General features: G+C 42.2%; 1 protein-coding gene across 1 annotated transcript in view; it reads right to left on the bottom strand.

Moving 5' to 3' along the window:
* apba2a (amyloid beta (A4) precursor protein-binding, family A, member 2a) overlaps positions 1-22,504 on the bottom strand; it is a 45,409-nt gene that overhangs the window by 14,330 nt on the left and 8,575 nt on the right. Inside the window, exons 2-7 of the mRNA XM_048256114.1 lie at positions 21,347-22,504; positions 21,096-21,135; positions 20,563-20,708; positions 20,021-20,107; positions 18,619-18,804; positions 18,207-18,386 (exon numbers count right to left, since the gene is read on the bottom strand). The exon at positions 21,347-22,504 is cut by the window's right edge and continues 894 nt beyond it. Of these exons, the coding sequence (XP_048112071.1) occupies positions 18,207-18,386; positions 18,619-18,804; positions 20,021-20,107; positions 20,563-20,708; positions 21,096-21,135; positions 21,347-22,504 (1,797 nt within the window). The remainder of the gene's footprint in view (positions 1-18,206; positions 18,387-18,618; positions 18,805-20,020; positions 20,108-20,562; positions 20,709-21,095; positions 21,136-21,346) is intronic.

Here is a 22,504-nt window from a genome sequence, read left to right as displayed (position 1 = left end):
TAGGATTTAGTTGGTTGTTTTGTGTTTTTTATTTTATTTTTTTTTTTTTTTTTTATTTTTTATTTATTTATTTATTTATTTTTTATTTTTTTTTTTTTTTTTATTTTTTATGATTTTCCTTGAAATAACATCCAATTGATTGCATCTCAGTCCAGTAGATGGCGGTAATACACTTTGCCTGTAAACTGCCATAAAACCTGACAGAAGAAGAAGAAGAACTGCTTTCTGCTTAACTAGGCCAACTCTCTGTGTCTCTCCATTTGCATTCTCCATTCTCTATTTTAGCGATAAAGTCGCTGCAGTTAAAGCCAAGCTTGATTTGTGGGGACGACGAGTGGACCGGGGTGTATTTGATATGTTCCAAACAGTAGTGGGGGTTTTGGGAGAGACTGAGGCAGGGCCCTTTCTCTCGCAGCTGGTGCGCAATCACCTTGTTGCGCTTTCAAATGAGTTTGAGCGTTACTTCCCATCCTCCAAAGAGCCACGGCAAACCAATGAGTGGGTCCGCAACCCATTTGTCAATATCCCAAATAGTCCTAACTTGTCAGCGCAGGAGGAAGAGCAGTTGATCGAAATTGCAAATGACGGTGGTCTTAAAGAGTGTCTATAAGGAAACCTCTCTGGCGGGTTTTTGGATCAATAACAAAGCAGAATATCCCGAGATAGCCGTAAAAGCGCTGAAGACGTTGCTACCATTTCCCACCACGAGGCCGGGTTTTCGGCAATGACTGCAACTAAGACCAAATTGCTCAATCGACTGGACATTTCAAACACACTGAGGGTGTCACTGTCTTCCATCATTCCATAAGCAGGGCTCACACTGATTATATTCGTAATGCATGTTTAGTTCCCATGTTTTGTTCCCAGATTTTGTTAAGCATGTTCACACGTAGGCTATAGATGTAGCTTCAAGTTGTTCAATATTCATCGTTCATATTGTTCAATTTTCACTTCTTCAAGTTCACGTTTTTCACATGTTTAAGAGATCGTTACCTTCACTGTTCATACATAACTGGAGCTAGTTCTTTTCAAGTAATGCATGCACAACACATATGGAACATGGAACCCCCCGCCGCCGGTCCGTGGAAAAAAAAATAGGAATCAAACCGGTCCATGGTACATAAAAGGTTGGGGACCCCTGGTTTAATGGATGTTGTTGGATAGTTTAATGGGTGAATGGTTTGAAGAGGATGAATGGATAGAAAGTTGGATGGAATGTGCCTTATATCCTTGTAGAATGGAGAGACACAGAGAGTTGGCCTAGTTAAGCAGAAAGCAGTTGATACAGGTGCAATCTGTTTAACTGGCCCTTTGATGGGTCCTAATAGTGAGCAGCTGGAAGTTGATACAGGTGCAAATCAAGTGAATTAGTCCATTGTGATGTCATAGTGCTAATGCAAAGTCTATGGGGAAAAATAAGCGACTATTATTGCTGTTCTTCTTCTTATTCTTCTTCAGACCAACTTTGACGTTCAAAGGCTCTAAAACCACTGAACCGTTTTACGTCATTCAAACACTCCTACAAAGGTCTTGTAACGGAGATTTGTCCAATGTATTTTTCACATTTGTGAACTTTATACTTTTTGAGATATTTACGACAAAAGAGCAATAAATTCCCATTGACTTAACATTGACCGCCATGGCGGCAACTTTTAGCATTATGACGTGACCTCCAGCTGAAAGCAATCAGCAGTTGAACGTGAGCTACCGCTGGCCCTGGAGCTGTGAATCTTCTGCACGTCTTCGCCTGCTGTGCCTTGGTCACTTTATTTGCTCATAAAACTCTTCTTCAGAGGCACATTTCTCTAATTACAGACAAGGTAAGTGTTCCGGTTTTTGGTATTTGAGTCATTTATGTCGTCAAACATTATGTAATGTAAGCGTGTATGAAATGATGGGTCACAAATAACTAAACTAACGTTATAACGTTAGGTAACGTTAACGTTAGTGAAATAGTTGACGTTAGCACCTTGCTACGTTGATATGTATTATGTAAGGAAACCCATTGTTAATCAACGTTAATATATCGTCAACTTTACAGTGACCGATTAGCTGTAGGTTTCGATAGCTAACAAAAACGTAATGCACTAAACGTTACATTTGTTCATTAGGCCTACCTACCAGGAGCGTTTTAACTAGAACGTTAACGTAAACCAGAGAAGTAGGCCTACAGATACTAGGCTCTGGTTCTATTCAACATCAGGTCACTTTCCCTAGAATAGATTATGAATGCAGACTTCGTGGTGCTTGATTATAGCCTAGGGCGGCTGTGTGAAGGGACCTGATGAAACCCATCATGGGTTTCATTCATGGCATGAATAACGTTAGCTAACGTTACTTGTTGATGGTCATAACGTTATAGCTTCTACTGTTCACATTTTAGTTAAAGTTGACATATATGCTCCTGTTTTTATTTTAACAAATGTTTAACGTTGTACACCGCTTGTTTGTGTATCAAATAGGCCAGGCTCGTTTCATTCTACACTCCTGATTCTTACGTAGTCTACAATAAGTAAACACTATCACGGTATACTATTGTTCGTCTATTGATGGGTTTCATCAGGTCCCTTTCAACAGACAATCAAGCACCTAGATTATGAATGCATTGGTGCTTTATTAACACTCCTGTGGAAAGGGACCGTATGAAAGCCATGAATAGGCTACTGCTAGGAAATGGACAATACGACTAAAGTCTTGTTAAAACACACAACAGAAGTTGAGCTATAATGTTTGTGTTGTCAACAAAGGCTCCAATGTTTACTTGGCCCACTCATTTCTGCATTGTTCTGGTCTATAAATTTAAAGTGTAGCCTGGCACGTGAATCAAACTTTCCAGTTGTAGTACATTGTAATCTGTAGGAAAAATGTGGCTGACAGACCTAGCAAGCTGTTTAAGTTATAGCAGTTGGTTATCAAGATACTTAGTATCAGAATGATCCGTCCTTACTCATATGATTATCAACAGCAACAACAGACCCTTTGCCTGCAAAGTTTTCTAAGCTATTTACGTTTTATATTTAAAAAAAAATATGATTAGCTATCATCTATACTAAAACTGAAAACAATAAAACACAGAATTCTGCTTTGTTTGCAATTTAATATTATAGGCTAGTATTTAACTACCAGTAGCTTGATGGTGCAACAATTGTATTGTAGGCCTACCTTTTTATTTTAATTGTCCTAGAATTGTTGAGAGAATTGTTTAAAAAGCTTAAACTGTTTACCATGTTAGTCGTTAGGTTATAATGTGTCAGCCTAATGTAATGTAACAACTTCACTTAAATACCTTAGTTGTATTGAACAATTGTACAATTGCAGACATTCCTTGTTTTGGTATAACTGTTAAACTTGTTTGCTTTTGCCTTTTAGGTTCCAGACCAGACCAGTGGTGATGACTGTGTATGACATTACGTGTGTGCCTGTCTGTGTGCACACCTGTCAACCATACATCTCTGACAATGTTGCTAGCAACATACCTACTAACATACATTCTTACAAACATGTGACCATATCTCAACATATCTGCACATACCATTTAACCATACTGAGACTTATCTGAGATCTACACTGAGACATTCTGAGAAATATATTGTTGTGTGAGGACTATACTCACTAACTATATAGAACATGTATACCTGTGAATCATATTTGTCAACCATTCATACCTTTAATCATACCTGTGCTGTAACATCTGTGAAACATAGCTGTGCTGTTAGACCTCTCTTTTTAGACCTGAGCTGTGCTGTGTGAAAAAAAAAGAAAAAAGTTCTGTCTAAAACTGATAATCTGAAGGGCTGACTCTTTTATTCTTCAGTGTATATATCACCATCAAATTTGACCTAATACCATTAACTGAGGCCTAGCTGTTGCTGCCAGTTCAGAGTTACCACTGATAAATAGATCTGTCTTAGGATAATATGATTGGCATTATCAAGTTCTGTATATATAATATACACAACTGTGATTTTTACTTCAAGCTTACATTGGTAAGTGTTCATTAGTGTATTCTGAGTATTATTCTGCTGTATTAAAACAAAGAATGTTGATCAATATTGAATTGACAATTTATTTTTACTGACTGTCATATACTCTAAGCTAACATCTAACCAAGTAAGTGGTTTTCAAGAATACTGTAAGACTATGTAATCTGAATAATCATACTGTAAGTAATATAATGTTATACACAGCAGCTTTTTTACATTTACATGCAATGGTATCCCTGGAATTGCATTTTCTAGTTTTTTATTAATATCTCAAAGTATAAAGTTTACAAAAGTGAAAAATACATTCCCCACGTGTCCTTTTCAAGACCTACGTTACACGTTTCTACTTAAACGGTTAAAGCTGAATTAGACGCAGAAATTTGGTGGGAAGAAGAAGACTTCGGATAACAGAACATTTTCATGCACTGTAATAAGTCGGAAGAGGCCTGTGGAATAACAATACAGTGCATTTGCATGCACTGTAATAATAATAAGAAGAATACTTCGGATAACAGAACAGTGCATTTTCATGCACTGTAATAATAAGACTTCGGATAACAGAACAGTGCATTTTCATGCACTGTAATTAGAGAACCGTTTACCACAACAATTAACCTGAGCTGAGAAAAAGCTCTTTCGTGTAATACATGTGATGAATAGGCTACTTCCCAAGTAGTTCAGCAAATTTGGGTGGGACAGAAATACCTTTACAGAGCAGCAGCTCTTGCGTGTGAAACTAATCGAATGTGTGTGTCTCACGGACAATGCGTGCGACTTGGCAGCCCTGCAATAATCTCACTGCCTTCGGCATAACTGCTAACAGTGCACCTATTGTTAAACACATGAAAAATATTAAGCTTCTGTTTTCTTTTCATGACGAGCACTAAGCTTGAATGATTTATGACTGAATGGAACGTTGCGTTTTTAAGCGCCAGAACTGATTCTCATCGTGTGACACAATTTACACCAATCATCTTCTAATGCATCCTTATGTCGAGATGTCCATTCTCTTTGCCCTAGGCTATCATTTGTGCGCAAAGCATGTTTCAATTAAGACAGTAGCCTACACAAGCTATTTTTATTGTTGTAATATTGAATGATTTCATGAATAAAGCGTTGAAAAATTGTAGGCCTATGCACAGTGCGTACACGATTACGGTTGGCGGCGCCACTGACCAAGGCCACAGTAGCCTGTGAACCTCTGATTTTCAAAGGGCAATCACGGCCAACGCAGGCGGCAACTCTTCTCTTCTATTTCCCTTCCAAATTACTTTTTATTGTCTGAAGACATCGATCGCAAGAATCTAACATTCTAAGCAACAGCAAAGCAACTTCATTTGCATTTGTAGGAAGCTAACCAAAGTGCAGTCGGTTCTCCCCCCATGGTTTTGGAAATCACACACCTACCTACCTACCTATTGGGCGGCCATGGCCCACTGGTTAGCACTCTGGAGTTGCAACCGGAGGGTTGACGGTTCGAGCCCCGACCAGTGGGCCGCGGCTGAAGTGCCCTTGAGCAAGGCACCTAATCCCTCACTGCTCCGAGCGCCGCCATTGTAGCAGGCAGCGCACTGCGCCGGGATTAGTATGTGCTTCACCTCACTGTGTGTGTGCTGTTTGTGTTTCACTAACCCCACGATTGGGTTAAATGCAGAGACCAAATTTCCCTCACGGAATCAAAAACTTATATGAAATACTTACTGCATCTGAAGGCCCACGCATAATAATGGTGCATTCAGGGCACTTCGGAATGACAAGGACCGCCCCCATGGCTACTTTGTTTTTCCGACAGCAAGTGTTCATGTGCTTTGCCGTCGGAATGTGTGACAAACACGGATGCCACAACAAAGGTTAAAACATACACTCACTAAGGCTAAAGAAACAACTGTATTTGCTTAAAATATAGTGTAAGACGCTTGTGAAAGAAAGATATGCAGCTTTGAAGTGACAAAAACGGCAAATTCCTACACTCTTAAAACTAATGTGTTGTCCCTATCTGGAGACAGAGATGTGTTAAAACAACGCAAGTTTTCAACACATTAGTTTTAAGAGTGTAAGTTCACATTAAAACTGTTGGACATGAAAGGCCACATGGACTACAAACGAACTACAACGTGACGACAAAAGTGATGACGAGCCCCTAACTGGGCAACTCTGTTAGCAAAATCTAGCCCCAGTTCCGACCTCTGGCCACTGATCTATAAAGAACACTGGATAGACTATCCCAGAGCCATTTAACCAGAGAGGGTTCAAGCGGAGCTAGTAATCAAGGATCTTTGATATAACGGTAGAGTTGCGACAATGGGTGTTCAAAATTCGTTAAGGTCACGTGGTTCATGTAAACGTCAAAAAGTTCCCGGAAGTGATTGACAATGGATTAGAATCTTTTACTGTCTATGATTAGAATGCATTAAATAAGCTACTGTTCAATGAGAGACAGAGCCACAATTTTGGGACAGACAATAAATGCATTGATATACAATATTTATAACACAGTTTAATTATTGTGTAAACTGTGTAGTTATCCTACCATTACAACAATATTAAATTAAATCCCAGACCGTAGCCTGCTAAATATCGGAAGGTGACCTTTTTTTCTCGCTTGTATGTTAATTTCTGTACAAAGCCAAGACGGGAGATTCTTTAGAAAACGCAGTAGCACCCACCCCATAAGTGTAGCCTATGTCTATCTAAATTATCGTTATAAAAAAAATGACCTAGTACGTGACTCAAGAGCTGTAAACAGTGTTTTTGAGACTGCGTGTAGCCTACAAAAGCGCATGGAGATTTTAATTTTTCAACGAGAAACTGTAACACAGCTAGTCTAAGACTGTGTCTCAAATCGCGTACTTCTGCACTTACAATACCTAATTTGAGTGCATGAGGGTGTTCACACTGAAAATTCCAACAACACGAAGGGCGCTGCAAGTTCCCGGATGGTGCACTCATAACGGTCAAAAAGCTGAGTGTGCAACGCTGGACACTTTTCGCCCTTAACGGACGCCATCTTGGCCAAATAGCGGAAGGGGAGGGAGCGTTTTCAAACTCGTGGTAATCGCGGTTGAGAATGCTGAAGCAGCAGCAGTGGAAAACAGACTTTATGGAGGGACAAGCAAGTTATAACATAAACGGTTCATGTTTTGACACAGTATGACCATGTCACTGTCGAATTGAGGACGCCAATAAAGTTATATTAAAATGTTTGCGATCGTCATTTCCGTGAAGTGCACGGAGTTAGTGTTTGATATGAGACAATACTATTTTGTTAAAATTTGCGCACTCCGCCAGTAAGCACACAGTGCACATTGTGTACTACACAAAAGTGTACTCACATAAGTACACCAATTGAGACAGACTCTAAGTCTAACATTAACCTGTTTGAGTTTTCTCCCCAACGTTTTCTCTGGTAGTTCTTAACTGATCTGAGATAATGAGCGAACTACCTTAACTAGCTAGCGTCTCGGGAGAATAAAAAAAAAGTTTAAAAGTTTTCTAACATCTCTCCAGTGTAATGGTGGGCATGTTAAGTTAACCGTAGCATTACCTACACAGTAACCCCATGGTAATGCGATGCGAGTGATCATAATAACATATAAAACGTGATATAGTCCTTGATAAATAACCAGCTATGAACTCATAAACAACAGCATTTTGTCACCGTTTGTCATTCACCGTGCTGTGAATACAGCATTAAGATGCTAGGCTAAAGAATTGAGATTCAGAGAACTTGGTTGTGCTCATCCTGTCAGAAAATAGCAATTTGATCAGTGATCATGCATCATATCAGCGCAAGCTTGGTTTGAAACTGGTTTCTGTGGATGGGCTTACACGATCCTTCACTGGGCTAGTGCCTGCTGTGTTAATATGACTGTGCTGATGCTAAGCTGCAGCTCCCTCAAATCTATAGGTTCTCATGCATATTAGGCTAGCTTTTGCCAATGAAAATGAATGCAACATAAAAAAAAAACAGTAGGCCTAGGCTACTGCTGCTAACTGAAGAAACGTTTAAGTTACTGTAAGGAAATTATTATTATTGTATAACCATTTGTGTAAGCAGAAATGTTGTTGTGCTGAGTTCTAAGAACAGAGAGTTCAAATTAAATGTTGTTGTGCTGAGTTCTAAGAACAGAGAGTACAAGTTAAGTGTGCAGACAGACAGGAACTGCACCCATCTCATGTCTAGCTTTCCAAAAACGGGAGATTTTTTTTCGGGAGGGGGGGGGGGGTCGTCAGTGTTTATACCGGAGCTGTGTTTGCATATTTAATACGTTTCATACACGTGTTTCAACACTGAATTTCGGTCGTTGCTTTTACCATTACCTTACGCATGCCACTTATGTATCCACCAGCTGCCTGCCTGCAGCCTTCTTCCAAAACTCCAAAGCTGCTTGCTGTCAGATTTGGTTCCGAGGGAACAAGTTCAGTGTATCAACAACACTCAATAACAGTTTATGTGATGTGTTAATCAATTAAATTCCCAACAATTTCACAACAGCTAGTTCTGGAGTAGGCCATTCATCTAGCCCGCTTCCTTACGACGAGACTCAGGCTGCACCCACTTCCTTATTTGGGTTGCCAGGTTTTAGCCTATGACAAAACGGTTGAAATTGAAACTAAGTGATCGTGTATGTGTAGGGTGTATTTCATACACAATCTGGCAACCTGAATGCATCAATGATTTTAAAATGAAGTTTGATGGCCATGCAAATTACTGGAGTTTTCCGGGAGAAATAACAAAACGGGAGGGTGCTGGGAGATGACCTTGAAATACGGGAGAAACACGGGAAAAACGGGAGTGTTGACAGGTATGCCCTGTCTGTGTGTGTGGGTGGGTGAGGTAAGAGTATGTCACAATGAAGTCGCTATGCCTTGCTTTCTATTTTCTATTTTCTGTACAATAAAAGACACAGCTTTTGGGCTGCAGAGTCAGAGACTGATGGTGTGAGGAATTCTTCCTTACATCAGCAGGCTCTTGGTACCAGAGTTTGTGGGCAAAGCCATACTACGTGTTGTGGTTCTTGTATGTTGGGGTTAAATTCCCTGACAGTTACCAACAATGTTAACAACAAACTCAGCTTCACTGCTGCAAACAAAGTTGGCTATATGCTTCGCCAAATAACGAACCAGCTAGCCTTGTGATAACAAAATCTTTACCTTTTGTTTAGTCCACTGAAAGTTATCCACATATCAAACGATTAAATACACAGTTATGGAGGAATTGTTTTGGGGAAGCAGTTGCACTATATCCCACTTTTGCTGCCTTTAAGCCACTTAAATCCATAGCCTAGATGAGCGTTACAACTTGACGTGATGGTGAAGCTAAATGCCCAAGAAACGTCACGTCAAGTTGCCTACTAAACGCAAAAACTTAATGACAGCTTGTTCGTGGTGTGCTGCCTAATTGAAATGGGATAGGCAAGTATCTTATATTCGGCTATTACGTGTGGCACATTTATTGGGCTTTTAGCCTCTTTTAATGTAGGCCTATTTGATGTTGAACTGATATGACTGAGCAGCAGAAAAGTCATAGTCGATACATCGTTTATTATTATAATTAGGCTCTTGTGATAGCCTACTATTACTTTACTACTATTACTGTTATTGTTATTATTATTATTCGGATGAGGCAAAGGAATGTAAATCTGAGTCTGAAATGTTGGCTACAAACAGTCTATACTGCTGTAACTGCACTGTTGCTATTATTAATTGTTAACTTCCGGGAACTATTTAAGGCTTCCATTAGCTGCCATTGTTGGAAAAAAATGGAACATTGGCGTCAATGGAGTTGTCGCAACTCTACCAGAGACGGTTGATAAAGCGAGACGATTCATAAGAGGGTAAATTCTGGCACGTTGTGACGTGGGGTTCGAAGCTGTCACGCCCATTTAGGAGTCTAGCAGGAGGTCCAGTGTCTATGTATTCCTATGGAAGAAATGAAAATTTTCACAGAATATGACCAATCCCTTAGCCCTACATTCAGCGATGTAAGTTTTGAACCCAATCTCTAGAAGCCACATGTCTCTCTAACATTCCGACATTGAAATGTTTGTTTCCAACGAAACAAATAAAGACAAAAATAGCTTTGTTCGTGATCTGTCACTGTCTCCTCAAAGCTCTGGTGCACAGTCACCTGTTCTCAGAGGCTCTAGACACAGAGATAGTTGATAAACTAACCCAACATATTTTTTGCTAGAACTAGTAGACTACCACAAAGTTGCTGAACATATGTTATTTCAGGTTTGTTTGCAACAATATATAAGTTTAACCAAAGTTCTTAGCTGCTAGCTAGCTAGCGAACATTCCCATTCACTTTCCATTTACTGTGCTAACGTTAGCTAGCTAGCTAGCTAGCTCGGTTAACGGGGGAAATGAAATTATTCATTTCGTGTCCGAAAGAGTGTTTCATTGGCATCACACACAAACAATGACTGTAAAATAGTATACAAAATTATATGTATATGTTATTATTGCTTATTCAGAGAAAAGTTTATGTTTTGACACGCCTATTTAGGAGTCCGGAACTAGTGCCATTTCGTTCCATTGGTGAATCGTCTTATGATTCATCTTAGTTAACTATAGAATCTTTGACTCTACCTTTATATCAAAGATTCTAGAACAGAGCAAGATAGATCAGTTACGTCATATTCATGAAGTACGCTCTGAGCCCGACAGGGCGCCATTTTGGTAAGCTCAGCGCAACATTTCATATACAGTTCCAATTCTATGAGCCCACCTGAACAGCTGTTTTTAACGTTGCCAGCTGTTTTTTTTTTTTTACTCGGTAATGAACTGCAAGAACTGACAGTGTGAAAGGCCTGATTTATCTTTTTCCAAGTTTACACTGAATAAGGAGAGGTAAATAGGCCTATTATTTAGACAGAAGTAGCTATTGCACTGGTATAGATCACATAAATTCCCATTGAGAGACTGTATAGCCTACTGATAAGCTAGCTAGCAGGCAAACTAACTTAGCTAACGTTATATTATCACCATTGTTCTTTTTTCTACCTGTAGGCTATACGTTAACCCTTTGTTCACGGCCTGCTTAAACACAGCGCATAGGCATAGCTATTATTATCAATCACTAATAAGGTCAAGATTTCACTCAGGCGTCTGATAACTTAAATAAATGCAAATAGTTGGCCTAGGCTAAACACAACCGTGCTTGACACTAATTATTATCGTTTCCATGCAGTCAAAAACTCCCAAATTGTCCTGCTTGCCTATGTGAAATGCATATGACCACAGAAGTTCGTTTTCAAAAATCATTAGCCTATATACAGGCTGGAGCCAAATTAAAACATGTCTTTGTAAATGGCTTTGTAAATTAGGCTACGTTTAATTAAAAAGTGTTTCTTGCGTGCGTTCATTCTCTCATTCCCTCTCCAAAATGTTCCTGTTCTAGGCTGGCCAAGTGCATGAACCCAGCATCGGTGCGCGCGTCACATGAAACACAATTGAGACAATAGATTGACCATATTGTACAACTGCAAAGCCTTATCATAGGCATGTTATATTCATGACATGAAAAGTGGAACTTATAGAACGAAAATGAGAAATTGCGCAGTCGGTTAAACGTTTTAAACTTGCGCAAAACTGATGAACCCAGCATCGGTGCGTCGCGTAAATTAAAACACAAATTGAAGCCGCACAGCTTGACCATTGGACAATCCTACCACAAAACCTTTCCATAGGCATGCAACGTTTATGACATAAAAAGTGGAATATGAACGCATTTCATCACACCTGACAAATAAACAGGGCTGTGGCCGCGATTTGACTGATTTATTGAGCTCTCAGTGCTGACTTGCGCGTCTTTGATGAGCGTAGGAACGAAGGAAAGCCCTCTAATCGGACGGGCAAGACTGACAAGGAGGCCAGCCCGTGGCTACGCGTAGCCTATGTCAAACGGGTGCTTTCTCTTCGACCTCCACAAATTAAGCTACAGTTAATTCCGTAGTCGTTTGAATAAGTTTGCGATTGACAACGCGACTGACAACGTTGTGATAAATAGGCATTCTAACTTTTGCAAAGTCAACTTGAATGCATCAATTTTGAACAAAGTTTTGTAGGCTACACCGCGCCAGTTGTAGTCTGCATGAAGTTCTTGCACAAGCCACCGTTTTGATTTCCGTAGGGGAGATGCGGGCTGAACCCGCTTGAGGGAGAGAGGTGCAGCTAGAGAATGGGTGCTCTACACTACACTGTAAAATATAATAAGTAATGGTTACTTGAAAAAAGGGTGGAAACTCGTTGCCTTAAATAAGTTAAGTAAACAAAACTTTTCTCTTCCAAGTTATGTTTACTTGATGTCTACAAGTAATGCTTACTTAGAAGAAGTTATCCTTACTTAAGACTTTAAAGTTCTGGTTACTTACTTCCAACTAGTAAAGTTTACTTCATGCCCTCAAGTAAAGCTTACTTGAAACAAAGTTGTATTTACTACTGTTAAATGAGTTACCCTTACTTTAAGTTGTAAAGGGTACTTTATGTTGGATAGTAAAGTTTACTTGCAGAATATACACAAATAGTTGGCACTATTAGATTAGATAACTTTATTGTCATTTTGCAGAGTACAAGTACAAAGACAACAAAATGCAGTTTGCATCTAACTAGAAGTGCAAAAAATGCAATCTGATATACAAAGACAGGTGGTGCATAGACAGGATAAGAAATATGCGGTGTAAACAGTAGTATACAGTTGGTTTACAGAAGGTGGTTTAGAGTAATATAAATTAGGTATAAATATGTGCAGTGTATTAGCAGAATAAATATGGATATTCGGTATGAACCATATAGACATATATGTACAGTATACAGCTATGTGCAGTGTGGTAACAGTACTGTAGTGCAGAAACAGTAACATTATAACAGTAGTAAGAATACGTGTATGTGCAGGATGAATAGTATGAAGAGCAGTAGAAAATGCCAGGTATAAGTGTAATTACAGTATGTACATTTGTAAATAAATAGAACACTATGGGTGGAATAGGGTAGTGCAATTGTCCCGGGGGTTGGGTGTCCCCGTCAAGGGTTTCCATGGTCATGGTGGACACCTCAACAGGCACAGGCAAGGAGGCATTGGGCGGGGGCTTAGTTGGTTGGTTGTCACCGGGATGCAGAGCTAGAGTTCAGTAGGGTGACAGCCGCAGGGAAGAAGTTTCCTCTGAACCTGCTGGTTCGGGTGCAGAGAGACCTGTAACGCCTCCCAGAGGGGAGTGGGGGTGAACAGTCTGTGGTTGAGGTGAGAACAGTCTCTGATGATACTGCTTGGCGCTATGCATAGCATCACTTGCCCTGGATGGCCTTGATGCAGGGGAGTGAGGAACCCGGTGATCGTTGGCCAGTTTTTCACCACCTTCTGCAGTTTTTTTTTCGGTTAGTATTCTGGTGTAACCTCCATGTTTCAATCAGTAGTGTTTGAGCAACTGACCTCTGACTTCACATCCAAACAAGCACAACTTACATGTCCAGTTCATTGCTCTGCATTTTCAGTTTTCCAACTGCAAAAAAGAAAAAGAGGGCAAAATTATTATCAATATGCATCTATTGGCCATGTTTAACAGCTGATTAAGTTTATCACATTAAATGTTAATTTAAATTATTTCTCCAGAGACCTAATTAATACTGTTAAGCTAAAAATATTATGATTTGGCAACTTAATTTTCTCTATTGCTTCAGGCCTAGTACATTTATCACAATAGAATTTAAAATGTCAATCATATCGTTGGAATTATATGGATGCCATTTTGCACCTCAATAACGGCACATTAGTTCAAATTCCACACACTGCAACCTAAGTCCTCTTGCTAAATCACAACGAAAAGATTTTAGATAAAAGACCATGGCTTTCTCAGTCAGTAAGGTTATGAGTCCAATTATCCTAATTGTTTTATCAATACAGTAGGAATATCGACGTAAACCATACACAGTTTAATCTTTACACTTTTGAATCAACTTAGCATGCTAGCAAAGCGTTTCTCATGAGAAATGGCTAACGTTAGAACTAAACTTCATTAAGAGAGCTCATGAAGACAACTGCTATTGGCAAATTTATACAGCCTAGTTCTAGACCCCAGGCTTCACCACTTCCTCATAACTTCGATAACATAAAAAAATATCAAAGGGCTTGAATACCTAGAATATTTGTTTCTGCTCTGCATGGTCTGAGGCAGTGTTAACAAAGATCTTTGGTGTTAACTTCATTATAGAAGCTAGCTGCTATCAGTTAGCTGCAAACTGTTAGCAGCTAAGCGATATATCGCCCACTTAGCAAGTTGAACTTAACATTACCCCAGCTGTTAATGAAACCGAATGTACAGTTTTGCACAAATGCTGTTAGTTCAACCTATACTGTAAACATTTGACACATTAATACATACTGTAAACTTACGGACAGAGCAAGTCACTGGTGAAGCTGCGTTACACTCCCATCCCAAAGTCAGCACCACCGTAACACTGCCGACCGTTGGCTGTGGAATCCAGAATGCTCCCTCTGCTAACTGTGCGGCGTGTGCACTCGCGTGAGGAGTCCAGTTTACTCAGGTCTGAGTTGTGAAGCTTACTCGTATCTCAAGTTTTAGACCCCATTGTTGCAAGTTCGGCACATTACTAATGTTACTCTAGTAAGAACACTAGGTCAGCCTATAGTAAGTAAAGTATACTTGTGTTACTGCAGTAAGATGTAGTGTAATTTTTTACAGTGTACGCACATCTCTATGAAATAATGTAGCCTAGACTAATCCATATTTTAAATATTTTAAAAACAAATCATGGAAACAATGTCAATAGGCTAGACAGATATTGTGAGTAGCCTAGGCCTAATGCAGGAATGGACGTTACAGTTATTCAGTAACTATAACGAATTACTGAAATTTAAAGTGTTACCTTTAGACTACTTCGTTTCCCAATAAAGTAACGAAATTACAGTAACACGTTACCCCCTAACACTGGCCTATTGAACTTTGGTGGATGATGGACAGATGTCAGTGCCCTAGCCTAATTTACCCTCGGAAACAATTCTACATAGTCTTTATACAATATATTTAACTGGTCTAGACATGGTGTGGTCTATTGGGTTTCACGTAATTTCAACATACAGCTTTACAGAATAAATATTGTTAACATGTTAGGATCAGCCCATAGATTCCCACGGTAGCCAGCGTCTGTGACGACACCTGAGCTTACCAAAATGGCGCCCATAGAGTCATAGAACGTACTTCAACATATCCAACGTATTCTCCTGCCAGTACTCTATCTTGCTCTGTTCTAGAATCTTTGCTTTATATCAAAGATCCTTGATTACTAGCAAGATAGAGCAACGTAATTCGTTACTATGGGAGCAAAAAGGGACAGTTCTGGTCTGCATAAGTGGGAGTGTCACCCTACTTCACTAAATAAAATGTCTCTCTTAATAAGCAATAACAACAGATAAACATAATTGTGTTCACAGTATTATTGTCCATAATCATGTATGATACCAATGAATCATTCTTAAGGAAATGATATGAACAATTTAATTAGTCATGTGAACCGAGCTAGCTAGCTAGCTAACGCTAGCTTAAAATGCTATACAAGTGGATGGTAGTAGCTATGGCAATACAGCTATGCGCTAACAAGTGACTAGTAGTTGAAGGACTTCGCTTAAACTTAATATACTGTTGCAAATTCGCTTGAGTATAGACTATCCACTTTAACTAATGTCAGTAGTGTTATTCAGCTAGTTGTCATTTCAAAGAAATTACACTTCTCCGTTTAAAATGTTACCTTAGCTAAGAGGCTAGCTAGCATGCTAACAACCGACAGTAACTGGCAGCAGCATGGTCTAATATTAAGTTATTTTATTACAAATCCAACACTAAAAAATTACACTATTAGGCTTGAAATGATCCCAAACACTTACAGATTATGACACAATTTTCCAAAAAACCCTCAACAAATCCAGAAAGACAAAATGACCAATTTATTGGTAAAATTCCACAAGTCTCCATTGACATTAGTGCAGCAAGGGCTTACTCTGGTCTGCATAAAGGGGGATTTCCCCCCCTCCCCCTTGCAATAATCGAACGCGGATATTGTCGAACGTTTGCGCCAAAGATTGTTAAGGCGGAGCAAGATATTTCATCAGGAGCCACTTCCGGGAACCCGGATCGCACGAGGGGGGGGGGGTCAAAATCCCCCTTTATGCAGAGCAGAGGCAGCGACTGCTCCATTGAAGTCTATGGGCATAGCTCAGAATTTCACCACATATGCTAAGGTCTTGGTTCTATAGAGTTAGGAATGTGAATTTCGGGCACATTTTCATGATCCTCAAACCCTTCTGAACATTTCAGGTACATTTTTAGCATTTTTGAGCAATCCAGTCTGGAGAAAATCAACCTTATATCAGGTGTCGCCCGGTTATTTCTGCCGCTGCTGTTGGCGGTTGCAACTTACGCCGTCAATACGTCATCGACACGCCTCTTTATGCAGACAGGATTCGATCCCCATTTCGCACCCATAGACATGAACTACGACGAAGTATCTTCCTCCGCCTTAACAATCTTTGTTTGCGCCTCTCGCTCCGCTTGAACCCTCTCTGTTTAAATGGCTCTGGACTATCCCATTGTTGCCGCCCCATCAATAATGAAGCCAATGGAATCGGAACACCGCCGCCATATTGGGACCACTGCACTGTAAAAAATGATAGGCCTACTGTAGAAATGCGAGTGCGTAGAAAAAGTGAGGCAACTTAATTACACTCGAAAATATTAGGGGAAAATATAACCCTATTATTTTAAAAAATATAGTCTTTAAAAAAATCATAGACATTTACTTAAATTATTCATCTATACTAAAATGTGTAAAATAGCCTATCTTAATGCAATTAAAGGAAAATTACGGTTTCTAGCACTTTAGGCCCTTTTCTGGTTTGTTTTGGATGAACTAGAGTGGTGGACACCGAAATTTTGACGATTGGTCCTGTCTTGACTTTTCTGACTCGTTCTGAATCGCCTTTGACTGCTCAGGGTGGCTGCCAACAGGCATACTGTAGTAGGCTACTCAAACATGTCCTAAAACAACCCTTAACGTTCGTTTTCAAAACTGTGCAACTCACCGAGTGGTTAGTGGTGTTCGTTAATGTTCCAAAACAAGTAGCATAGCGAAATACAGTTTCAGTCGTGTTTTATTTGGCATTTTGTAAAATCCCATTTCTGTTGGAAGACTCATTGCACGTTGATATTACTGCACCACCGTCTATGCTTCAGGTTCAAATATGAGCGGAAGTTTATACACGGTTGTGAGGTGTCTGAATAAATAGTTCCACAATAGGCCTAGCAAATAAGACGGCTGGAAATCATACATTGCGCCTAGGCTAGATCATTTTGGTGAGGTTTCAGAACGGAGCAGCATCATTCGGACTCGCAAGTGGTCCCAATATGGCCGCCGCGCCGATTTCACGGAGGCTTCAGGTTTGTGACGTAGTTGCGCTATCCAGTGTTCTTTATAGATCAGTGCCTCTGACTCACACATTACGTGACGTGAATGACGCGGAATGATGATGTTTTCACTCGGAAAAAGTTTTTTCCGAAGCCCATGAACGCTAGGTAAGGCCTAGCCTACGACTATCACTCTACACGCCCCCTATTGCACGTCACATTTTAATTTGCTAGCTGATCCTGCCTCCTGGCTCCCCAAAATGCCGCATCATGTGAACAGATCAGCAGGCCGGCAAATTTTCACCTCATTTTCAGACACACGTTGCGGCAAAAAGACGTTTCCTCTTCCCGCAAATTTAGCGTAATCTCTGTGTGAATAGGCCTATAGATAGAGAGATAGATATAGAAAGATAGATAGAGATAGATAGATAGATATATAGATATAGAGATATAGAGATAGATAGATAGATAGAGAGATAGATCTATCTCCCCTTTCGGCTGCTCCCCTGCAGGTGAAGGTGGACCATGACAGAGGAATAGTAAACATGGTTCTGCTGCTCCCCCTGCAGGTGAAGTTGGACCATAACAGAGGAATATAAACATACAGTAGCTCAGAGAGGGAGCTGATGATGGCTGCCTCAGAGGCAGTCTGCCACTGGCTAACCTATACGGAACCTCTAGAGAATAATCGCTCCATTTAACAGCCGAGCTTCACCTCCTCTGACTGTATGTTAAATTACATACAAATATAAAATAAATGTTGGACAGTTACAGGAGAAGTTGGATGGAATCTTTACGGTAGTACCTCTTTGCAGTTCTCTGAGTTGGAGAAGTGAATGAGGTCGTCGTTGTACATCTCCTGCGTGTTGATGATGTCACTGTATTCCTTCTGGCTGAGGTCCTTTGGGTTGATGCCGTTGGACCGCAGGAACTCCTGATAGGCCATGCTGAACGCTTGACCGATGGACTGGGCTATCAGCTGGGCCTGGGGGGTGAAGGGCTCATTACAGAGGAGACGACTCCAACAGACCAGAGAGAGTGAACAAAACCTGAGTGCTCTCAGCATAACCAATGTACAAATTACAACACAAATAAAAACAAATAGATAGATAGATTGATAGATAGATAGATAGATGAATCAGTGAGAACTAGAGAGTATTTGATTTTCTGTGTCGCTCTGGTAACGTGGGCAGGGTTTGGTCCTGAATGACACTCACATCCTCAGACTCGAAGACGTAGCAGACCATCCGATACTGCTTCCTGCTGTCTGCAGCACCACCTGCGGGGTCAGTGCAGTCCAGCGAAGCCGACTGCGACATCCGCCGACGGGCCATCAGCACCACCACGCTCCCGATGTCCGCGATGTACGAGATTGTGCGCAGCGCGTTGTCCATGATCGTCTCCTACAAACACCCATGCAGAGGAGACCGCCACACCAGCAGGTTAGCACTGATACCACACACATACACACACACCCATGCAGAGGAAACCGCAATACCAGTAGGTCAGCGTGCAGCCGTACTGGTCATGCAGGTCAGGTTTCACTCATACACACAGCACTGATATCACACACACACATATACACACACACACACACCACTGATATCACACACACACACAGCACTAACATCACACAAACACACACTCACGTATGCACACACACACACACACACACAGCACTGAGGTCATCACACACACACACACACACACACCACTAATATCCCATATCATCAGATTTGTAGGGTATGACCTCAATATACTTTCAAAAGACTGCATTCTGTGTCCTCCAGTATTGTGTATATAGGTCGCCTCTCCCTTCCCCTGCTCTACACAGATACAGGTACTGTAGTCAGTAGCGGCTCTGCAGAATTACTGAAGCTAAGCAGGTGTGGCCTTGATCAGTACTGGAATGGAGGACCTCCTGGGAGGGAGGCCACTGGAAAAGATCAATCCCTATGCCCCAGTGCAGCGATGTGGACACTGTACTACAGGATATGCCATGCTTCGGATGAGACGTTAAACCGAGGTCCTGACTCACTGTGGTCATTAAATATCCCATGGCACTTATCGCAAAGAGTAGGGGGTTCCCCAGTGTCCTGGCTAAATTCCCAACCTGCCTCATTCAATCTGGCCCCCTAATCATCCCCCAGTGTAATTGGCTCATTCAATCTGGCCCCCTAATCATCCCCCAGTGTAACTGGCTCATTCATTCATTCCCTCACCTCACCTCAAGCTGGTGCGTGGTGAGCGTTCTGGTGCATAATGGCTGCCGTGCATCACCTAAGAAGGTGGGTGTGTGTGTGTTTTAATGTGTGTGTGTGTGTGTGTGTGTGTTTACGGGGTTCCTCCTTCCCTATAAAGTGCTTTGGGTGCCTAGATAAAGTGCTACTGTATGTAGATAAATGCAATATGTTGTTCTAAGCCTCTACAAGTAGGCCCACCCACCCCCCTGCTCTGCACAGGCGCCTGATTTGAGTGGACATGTTGGGTTATGAAGTACAGTGATAAAACACCATTCTGAAGGCTTTGACAGGGTAGGTCGACGTGAAATTGTTGGAACACGTATTAGTGTACTTTAATATAAATCTCCAGGGAGAGAGGCTGTGTACTCCTACAGACCTGTGTGTCTGCATTTAACACTTTGATGGCCTTTGTGGAGATGAAAAGATCCACTTCAATCAGGCTCTGATTGTCTTCATTTGAACTCTGAAAGACAAGAAAATGGGGTTAGATCGCCCTCTAGTGGCAGAGAACAAGCATAGCAAGTACCATATGTATGAATATGTGCACTGACTACCATATACATTACAGTACATTTAGAATTGAGCCTTAGGACATTAGGGTAACAATAACAACTACTGTGCACACCACAAGAGGACCAGAGGATGAGGCTGCAGGAGCTACAGTACCAGTCAGACTGTTATCAACAGAGATCGTAGTATAAAAAGGAAGGAAGGCAAGTAGAGGTACTACAGTGACAACTTCTTACAGACATACAATATCTCTGACAGAGATTAACACACATACAAGTCAAGTAAATACTCAAAGAAACTCAATCTTTAATTTCATTTAAATGAGTCCAGAGGGAAAGCCCTGAGTCTGAAGCTGGAGTAGCAGATTTGAATCTGTAGTGGACACTACAGGAGTGGAACCTATTGTACCTTGACTTGTTCCACAGCTTCCTGAGCTTGCATCATGCGGACACTTTTGGACGGGTTCCGGTCCGACAAGAGCTGGGTGGAACCGAGGTAATTGGCAGCAAAAATTATCCCGTCGACCAGATCCTCGGGCTCACAGGGCCCTGGAACTGAGAATACGAGAGAAGATCAGATAGACTGCTGACATTCCGCTCAGGAACCAGGAACCACAGTGCGTCTGGGCAGAGGAGACTGGAACTGAGAACCACATTATCTAGAAACAGAGGAACCCTGAGAACCACATTATCTAGAAACAGAGAAACCCTGAGAACCATACTATCTACAAAACAGAGGAACCCGGAGAACCACATAATCAAGAAACAGAGGAACCCTGAGGGGGTCCCCCACAAACACATTATCTAAACAGAGAAACCCTGATAACCATACCATCTACAAAACAGAGGAACCCTGAGAACCACATTATTTAGAAACAGAGGAACCCTGAGGGAGTTCCTCACAAACAGCAAATAAATGTTAATCTGGAGGAAAACACTCACCATCCACAAAGCTTGGAAAGGAGGCATTCTTCTTTGCTGGCTGAAAAACAAAAGGCATCCAAGAGATCACAGCCGATCACTCCACACTCTCCAGTTAGAACAACTATCATTATTATTTCACCACTTTAGCAGTCTGCTGCACACTTATGCCACACACACACACACACACACACACACACACCACTTTAGCAGTCTGTTGTCCACATGGACACCGTGGTTTAACCAGGGCAGAGACCTGTCCAGCAGCTCACCTGTGGTGGTTTGTGGTTGCTCTCGGTTCTGTTGGGTTCTGTTGGTTCTGTTGGTTCTGGGTTCGGCTGTGAGTAGAGGTGCTGTGGGCTGGCACGGTCAGGGAAGTGTGCGGACTGGCGCTGTCTGTTCCGGCCGCGTGGGGGCAGGTTGGCGGACGCCCTCTCCAGGTCATCGGCGAGCACCAGCGGAAGGCTGACCGGTCGGGGGTGATGCGAGCGGCCTCTGGGCCTATCAGAGGTCACCCTCGGGTCATGTGACCTCTCCATGTGCCGACCCATGCTCAGTGACCTCCTGACTTCATCAGCCAGGTCCACGGTGACCTCTGGCCTTGGCTCGTGCCCCTGTATGTGCCATGACCTGCGTTCTGCGTCTCGGGGTCGTGGGTACGGACGGCTCCTCATGCCCTGCCCACCATCAGCGCGCCCACGGTAGAGACCCTCAGCGTGTGTGTGGCGGTCAGTGTGTGTGTGGTCCTCAGTGTGTGTGAGGTCCTCAGTGTGTGTGAGGCACTCAGTGTGTGTGTGGGACTCAACGTGTGTGTGGTCCTCAGCGTACATATGGGGGTTAATGTGTGTGTGGTACTCAACGTGTGTGTGGTCCTCAGCGTACATATGAGGGTCAGCGTGTGTGTGACTCTGAATGTGTGTGTGTAGTTCATTGTGTGTGTGGTCCTCAGCATACATGTGGGGGTCAGTGTGTGTGTGGTGCTGGCGGTCCAGCTCTGCGCGGCGGCATGGGCTGGGCGAGTGTCTCTCCACGTGGCAGCGGCTGCCCTCTGAGCCCCGACGCTGCCCCGTGCCCTGGGGGCTGGTGTGGTGGTGCCCGTCTGTGCCACACTCCTCACCGGCTGACTGGGCTCTGGGGCTACAACCCCGACCCGCCACCCTCCGCTCCGCTCGGACACGCCGGGCTGGGCAGGCCTGCGCCTCCTCCTCCTCCTCCCCCTCTTCCTCGCTCTCGCCTGTGCAGCTGTCATAAGGTGGTGTTATACTGCAGGGCTGTGCGTCACGTGTGTGTGTGTCACGTGTGTGTGTGCAGGCGCTCTGTGGTCCTCTGTAAGGGCCCCCTGGCTCTTGCTCCTGCTCCTCAGTCCTGTTGCATTGCTCCTCCTCCTCCTCCTCTCCTCCCTCCTCCCCGCGCACCCCTGGCCTGCCCCC

Source organism: Alosa alosa, chromosome 11, assembly GCF_017589495.1.
Source record: "Alosa alosa isolate M-15738 ecotype Scorff River chromosome 11, AALO_Geno_1.1, whole genome shotgun sequence".
Classification (NCBI taxonomy): domain Eukaryota; kingdom Metazoa; phylum Chordata; class Actinopteri; order Clupeiformes; family Clupeidae; genus Alosa; species Alosa alosa.
Note: the sequence above shows the minus strand (reverse complement) of the source record. Positions and strands in the feature narration are given on the sequence as shown.